The sequence below is a fragment of the Chenopodium quinoa genome, unplaced genomic scaffold, assembly GCF_001683475.1.
Source record: "Chenopodium quinoa cultivar QQ74 unplaced genomic scaffold, ASM168347v1, whole genome shotgun sequence".
NCBI lineage: Eukaryota > Viridiplantae > Streptophyta > Magnoliopsida > Caryophyllales > Amaranthaceae > Chenopodium > Chenopodium quinoa.
In genome coordinates this window covers 664,402-672,256 of record NW_018742798.1, presented here as the reverse complement: position 1 = coordinate 672,256, position 7,855 = coordinate 664,402, and the positions used below count along the sequence as shown (strand labels likewise).

Here is a 7,855-nt window from a genome sequence, read left to right as displayed (position 1 = left end):
AATTAAAACAAAGAACAACATACTGTAAATTATAAAATATACTTCTTATTAAAGAGCTATTCCCTCATTCTTTAATATTTGTCTTATTTAAAAAAAATGACAATTTGGAATTAACATTTTAATACTTATTTAAATAAAAAAAAATCGGGTGTACAATAACTATTATGCATTCGTTATAAAGTTGCCCTAAAATGATCAATAGTTAACTGAAATTAATAAATGTTGCTTGATATAAATATAATTTAAATTAGCTTAATATAAAAAATAATCTATTATTTATTGATAAAGTTATTCTCTTAAATGAGTAAAAATCAAATTTAAGTAAGTGACAGTAACTATATTATCCTTATTAAACCTGTCTACATTAAAATCATATCATGTGTAAAGATATCCAATAGAAGGTTAAAAGTTAAACGATATTGGCTAAAATACACTCACCCTAAAACCGTTCGATGTATATTACTACTATTCACAATATTATTGTAAATCGACTGTACACAAAAAAGTTAAAAAATCAACTTAGGCCCTGTTCTCATACGTTTGTTTTCAGTTCAGTTCAATTCAGTTCAACTCAATTCAGTTCAGTTCAGTTTAGTTTATGTCTTGCTAATGATATAAAGCCAATTTCAGTCTTTTAAGCTCTTATTACAACAACGACAATAATAATAATAATAATAATAATAATGATGATGATGATGATGATGATGATGATGATGATGATGATGATGATAATAATAATAATTAATAATAACATATAATAATAATAATAATAACTAATATTAACATTTAATAATAATAATAATATTTAATAATAATAATAATAATTTTAATATGTATATTTGTATATACACATATGTATAACAATAAATAATCAAAGATCACTAATCCCTAGTTAAAATCACTAATTAATAAGTTCAGCTCAATAATTCAGTTCAATTCAGTTCAGCTCAGTTCAGCTCATCTGAATTCAGCCAATAAGAACAGGCTCTTAGGCTTAAGATTTTTAAGGTATAGAGAGTATGTTGTTTAAATTGCAAATGTCATATTCAATTATTTCTTCACCACTATACAAATGAGGAAAAACAAGAAGGATAATATTGGTACTCTCTTTCCCATAATACAATCCTCATTTGTTTGTGAAAATTTTGACCAATTATTCTCATTGATTTAAACATAAATTATGGTATTGTTAGATTCATTTGATTAAGGCGAATTTTCATTAAGTGACTGTAACACGTAGTAAAGTTACCCTAAAAGTATTATTATAAGTTACCCTTATATACTATAAAAGTTACCATTTCTCTAGCATAAATATTACCTTAAATATTACTTATGATAAATTAGATTAATTATATTAGCTTTCATAGCATATATCCATTAAAAATTACGCATTAAAATACACTCAAACTGATTATAAATTAAAAATACCTGTAAAGGGGTTAAAGTTACTATAGCAATTGTTAAAGTTACCCTTAAATTGACCATTGTACAAGACTTATTGAGTAATAATATCACTAATTTTTGTAATAGGTTTTGTTAGTATGCATTTAAAGATATTGACGGTCAAAGGTATGTCGTAAAAACCATACATATTGAAAAGAAATATATCATAAACTGGAAGGATTATATCTAACGTCATGCAATTAAGCTATATTTACTTTTTTATTTTCTCTTTGTTCCTGAAATTTTGTTGTAATAAAATATTTGCTATCTTGATAGACAACATAAAACATGATAAACCTCTAATCTCTTTTCATTTTAAAAATCTTATCCATTAAATAAAGAGAGGAGTTCAATAATATATCCCCAATAATCCTAAATCACAATACTTTATCCAATCCATAAAAAAAAAAGAATAAATAGATGAAGGGCTTGTTCATATTTACTAAGCTGAATGGAACTGAACTGAACTGATTGGAGCTGAATTGAACTGAATTGATTGGAGCTGAACTGAACTGAATTGAACTGAACTGATTGGAGCTGAACTAAACTGATCTGAAAAATTAAAATGCATAAAAATATATGAAAATGTTTATGAATATTAACAACTGAGCTGAACTGAAGTGAACTGAACTGATTAGAGCTGAACTGAAGTGAACTGAACTGATTAGAGCTGAACTGAACTGAACTGAACTGAATTGAACTGATTGGAGCTGAATTGAACTGAACTGAACTGAACTGAAATTAAGTAAATATGAACAGGCCCGAAGACAAGAGATTCAAAAATCTACGCTCTCTTTATAGGATTATATGTTTCTTAAAAGTGAGAATCAAATCTTATAACAAAATTAATCGAGTTAAAAGACACATATCGAACCCTTGAGGCAACCTTGATTTTTTCATATTGAATGAAGTATAGTTACGAATAATTTACATTTTTTTTTATGGATACAAGTAGTATATTTCCATGGTACTTGCTTAAACTTAATAAAAAAAATAATTAATTTTAATAATTATAATTATTAGAAAAAAAAAGGATAAAAGAGGCATTTTATACAACTGTGCTGAGTGTTGCTGCAGCTATTTGGACTCTTTTGTTCCTCTGTCTTCCTTTTTCCATGATCCAAAGCTTCCATTTGAATGAATCTTCCCAACTTCTAGAGAGAGAAACTCCCCTTTATAGAGAGAGAAAGTGACAACAGAGGAGAGAGAAAATTAGCACTCCCAGTTACGGCCGTGTCGGTAGAGAGAGAAACTCAGTAGAAAAAACAACTGAGGTTTTCTTCAGAAAAACAAAATCCATCTTTGCTTTTTCAATGGAGTTTCTCTGTTTCATTTGCTGCTACTGAGTACCCAAAACTCAAGCTCTAACAAATTTTCGAATGAAGTCGAGGTACCCACCAAAAATTAACAGCAGATTATGTGCAGATCTTGCTCTTCTTTCGACTTCCAAGCCGAAACAATTTCTTCAAATCAATCTTGTATAAATGGAATTCGAGGCTTTCGTGCTCGAATTCCGATTTTAAGGAGAAGATTCTATTGATAGTTTTGTAGGTGGTATAACTTAACACTGCGAAATACCTATATATACAACTCTTTTGTTATATATTTCCAGTTGATTAATGGTGGAATTTGTCGGCAATGCTCAAATTTTGATTCAAACTGGAGGTGTGTTTTGGGATTAATTGATTAATTGTTTTTCCCTGATGAAGTTCCTGTGCTATTGTCCGATTTTACCTCTTTTCGCGAGTCCAAGAGAAGAAATATATTACCGCTAATTGAATTTTTTTTTTATAGATGACCTGCTTATTGAGGTAAGAAAATTTATCGTTGTGAATTTTTATTTTTTATAAAAATTTTCCAAACTATTTTTTTTAATTTTTAATTTTTGTGGTATTTATATATATTGGTGATCAGATGTATGAATTTTTGTTGAATATTTTGTTTTTGTTTTTGTGTTGACAGAAAAAAATTGATTAAGAAGTGTGTTGTAAGGTGGAGTTGGAGTTAGGTTGATTAAGTGTTGTTTTTGTGCTTGAAATTCTGCCATGATTACGTTTATGGATCCAAAGGAGAAAATAAAAGAGGCTGATAATTGTTTAGATTCGCAATTATGGCATGCTTGTGCTGGAGGGATGGTACAAATGCCACCAGTGAATGCTAAGATTTATTACTTTGTACAAGGGCATATTGAGCATGCTAATGGTAATGTGGATTTTAGGAGTTTCCCACGAATTCCGTCGTATGTTCTGTGTAGAGTCGAGGATATACGGTACTTAGCTGACCAGGAGACGGATGAGGTTTATGCCAAGATTCGATTGAATCCTGTCACTAATGAGGTTGATTATAGTGATGAAGATGTTGGAGTTCATGGTGCTGAAGTGCAAGAAAATAAGCCTGCTTCGTTTGCTAAGACTTTGACTCAGTCTGATGCCAATAACGGAGGAGGGTTTTCAGTCCCTCGCTATTGTGCAGAAACAATCTTTCCGCGATTAGATTACTCAGCGGATCCACCAGTGCAGAACATTCTTGCAAAGGATGTACATGGCGAGCCCTGGAAGTTTAGGCATATATATAGAGGAACCCCTAGGCGTCACTTATTAACTACAGGGTGGAGTACATTTGTGAATGCTAAGAAGCTTATTGCTGGGGACTCGATTGTGTTTTTAAGAGCTGAAAATGGGGACTTGTGTGTTGGGATTCGGAGAGCAAAGAGGGGACTCGGGGGTGGACTTGATTCAACTTCTGGATGGAACCCAGGATCCACTGTTTTGAACTATGGTGCTTTCTCAGCTTTTCTTAGAGAGGATGAAAACAGGATCTCAAGAAATGGTAATGGTGTTGGATTGAACTCAGGTAGTAATGCTTCGGGGAAGGGGAAAGTGAAGATGGAGTCCGTTATTGAAGCTGCAACCTATGCTGCTAAAGGGCAGCCCTTTGAAGTTGTTTACTATCCCAGAGCTGGTACCCCTGAATTTGTCGTGAAGGCTGGACATGTAAAGGCAGCACTTCAAATTCGTTGGTGTTCAGGAATGAGGTTCAAGATGCCCTTTGAAACTGAAGACTCTTCCCGGATAAGTTGGTTCATGGGCACCATATCCTCAGTTCAGGTTGCTGATCCTATGCACTGGTCTGACTCACCTTGGAGGCTTCTTCAGGTACGCGTTTTTTTTTTTTTTTTTTTTTTTTTTTTTTTTTTTTTGTGTGTATGTGGCTGTTATCCTTGCTTTTACCATGTTCTTGGACCTAAAAGCCAAGTTTTATATGTAAAACACGCGTTGGTGATATGTGCTTACATTAATATGTGTTACTAGGAAAAAAATTGCAGTTCACATTCCTTTTAGAGAATGGAATCTAGTAAACCTGTTTATTTAAAAAGTTGGTCTAGTTCTACTTCCACAGCTTATCTTTCTCTTAATCTGTTATCTGCTCAGACTAAAATTTGATTTGTTTATAATTTATGCTCAAGCAACATTCTTTTTTGACTGCATTGCAAATAATCCATTGGTAGGGGACTTTTGAGAGAGACCAATAGCTTAATTTTCAACAACACATCATGACTGATGTCTTGGTTGTGAGGTGACTTGAAAAAGAATATAATCGTTGAATATAAACAATTCCTTGTCTTAGGAAAATTCAGGATAGAATCTGGCTTCATGAACCTATCCTGGTTGGAGGTCTACAGCCCAACAAATGTCTTCCGTAATAATTAAAATTAAAATCCTATTGGACAAATTATTCCTTAAAACATCATCTTTGAGCTGGAAGTCTTTGTTTTATTTTGCAAATCTTCTGTACTTTTTTTTTAATCGATGATGTATATGTTTTGTTGACTTTACAATAATTGACTTAGCTAACAACCAGCTCTTAGTTTAGTACCCAAGCAGGTTGTTTTGTTTTTATTGGGAATTAATATTAAATTGAAAACCTCACTAAAACAGCCGCACAAACAGATATATAAGAAAATGCTGGTTAAACTGATGTTGCCTTGTGGATTTTGATAATCTTTGGATTTACATCTAGTGTTTGACTTCAATTTATGCATATTTCCTGCCATAGCTCATCTGCTTTCCTGTAATCTACTATCTTGCTATGATTTGGCCCTCGTGTGCACTTCATTTTTTTAAAAATTGCAACTTTTTTTCTTAGGTTTGAAAATCATTGAGATAACCCCTCTTCATTTTATCATGAAATGACTTTTGAAAGAGCTCATGCTGCTCGAATGCCTGTCTTCAATCTTTTCTAAATCAGTTCTGGTTAGTGTTATATTCTATAGTATTCTCTGACAAATTAGATCTACCCGTTTTAGGTAACATGGGATGAACCAGATTTGCTGCAAAATGTGAAACGCGTTAGTCCATGGCTGGTGGAATTAGTGTCTAATATGCCAGCCATTCATCTGTCCCCTTTCTCCCCACCAAGGAAGAAATTCAGACTTCCTCACCATCCAGATTTTCCTATGGATGGCCAACTTCCGGTCCCCTCATTTCCCGGAAACTTCCTAGGGCCAAGTAACCCTTTCGGATGTTTACCCGACAATTCTCCTGCTGGCATGCAGGGAGCCAGGCATGCTCAATTCGGTCTTTCACTGTCCGATCTTCACATGAGTAAATTACAGTCGGGTCTCTTTCCAGGTGGCTTCCCAGCACTTGATCCCACTACTACTCTACCCAATAGACCCTCTAGTTCATTAACTTATCAAAAACCCGGCAGCAACGAGAACATTTCTTGCTTGCTCACTATGGGAAACTCAAACCAATCAATAAAGAAATCTGATGTGACAAAGCCACATCATTTTGTGCTCTTTGGAAAACCAATATTGACAGAGCAGCAAATGTCTCTAAGTCGTTCAGGTGACACAGTCTCACCAGTTCCTACAGGTAATAGCTCATCAGAAGGAAATGTGGACAAGGCAGGTAATGTATCTGACGGTTCTGGATCAGGGCATAACCAGGATCGCTCTTCTATGGAACAACTTCCATGGATCAAGGACAACCGCGCAGACATGGACTCAGAGCTGGAGACTGGTCACTGTAAGGTTTTCATGGAGTCAGAAGATGTTGGCCGTACTCTTGAGCTAACATTGCTGAAATCATATGAAGAACTTTGCAGCAGGCTGGCAAATATGTTTTGTATTGAGAGTTCTGATATGCTTAACCGTGTAGTCTACAGAGATGGTGCTGGTTCTTCAAAGCAACTCGGAGATGAACCATTCAGGTGAGGAGAATTGCTTCTTGTTGATTTTTTATTGATCCTAGGCTTTCTGACCAACATAAAATACGATTGTTAATACAGAATACTAATTTGTTTTGCCACCAACCTGTTTATGATGGTGCAGTGAATTTGCAAAACGAGCAAAGAGGTTGACAATCTTGATGGATTCCAGCAGCGATAACTTAGGAGCGTAGAAGCATCATAGAGGCAATAATAAAAACGAGTGCAATTGTAAAGGTAGTAGATCTTATGGTTGTTCCTAGGTGACCCGACCCCCCTTATGTGATTGATGCAGATGTGGGACGAGCACATTTGAGCCAAATTTTGGTCCTCTTAGTGTCGAATCTTCACATACCACTATTTTCTTACCTATAAATTTTCTCCAAGGATTATGCAAATTCTGATACATTTAATGGTTTAGTTGGAAAATTTGTTGCTATATCTATCTAGTGTCTATTTCTTTTGGCGCATTAACTTCGCGCTTCAGAACTATTTTCTACTAACATAGATGCTTTCAGATGAATCATAAAATCTTCATTAGTCTCTGGCTTGGCTAGTTGCTATTATAGAAATGATATTGCAGATGCACTTTTTCTTAGTACTTGCTCTAAAAAAGACAGTTACAGCATCACATGGAATGTCTCAGAGTTACCAGGACCAAAAGTTGTTACTTGGTAGAGTTCCCATTATTTGGGGATTGATGATTTTCAGGAACGACAAGTTTTGATACCTTTTTAATCTCTTTTGTCCCAAGACTTTTTCCTAGCAACATTATTTTCCTTTTTTCCTGCAATCTTTTTCTCTTCTTGAATCTTGAATAATTTGGTACTCCATCAAGTTGTATATTATAAAAATACACATTAATATTATTAGGATAAATAAACTCTTTGAATTTCTATTTTAACTTTGGTTAGTCATGGTAAATTTATTCATTCTTATACGGATTATTGACACTTATATGAACTTATAACAGATTTGGTTTGTTCTTAGGGAACTTAAAACCAGAATTAGTCACTTGGTCCCTAGTTAATACGAAGTATAATAAGTCAAAATATATTAAAACTTCTGTCAAGACATGAAGACAAATGTCTTCATGACATTCAGTTGTTGGTACAATTTTGCTGTGGTAACGAGGAACCCAAGTAGTATATGATATATCAATGATGCAAGATGCTTATCTTATTACTGCTGAAAAAATTGA

General features: G+C 33.7%; 1 protein-coding gene across 1 annotated transcript; it reads left to right on the top strand.

The window, feature by feature from the left end:
• Positions 1–2,519: 2,519 nt before the first annotated feature.
• LOC110724952 (auxin response factor 18-like) lies at positions 2,520–7,097 on the top strand. The gene is made up of 4 exons (XM_021904434.1): positions 2,520–3,254; positions 3,406–4,598; positions 5,750–6,657; positions 6,779–7,097. Exons 2-4 carry the CDS (start codon positions 3,489–3,491, stop codon positions 6,846–6,848), a joined length of 2,088 nt encoding a protein of 695 aa, XP_021760126.1. The 5' UTR covers positions 2,520–3,254; positions 3,406–3,488; the 3' UTR covers positions 6,849–7,097.
• The last annotated feature ends 758 nt before the right edge of the window (positions 7,098–7,855 follow it).

Bases quoted from the DNA above. Each gene is read 5' to 3' on its own strand.
- LOC110724952 (XM_021904434.1), top strand. From the start codon at position 3,489: ATGATTACGTTTATGGATCCAAAGGAGAAAATAAAAGAGGCTGATAAT. The intron at 4,599-5,749 runs GTACGCGTTTTT...TACCCGTTTTAG, and splicing joins CACCTTGGAGGCTTCTTCAG to GTAACATGGGATGAACCAGA. The intron at 6,658-6,778 runs GTGAGGAGAATT...ATGATGGTGCAG, and splicing joins CTCGGAGATGAACCATTCAG to TGAATTTGCAAAACGAGCAA.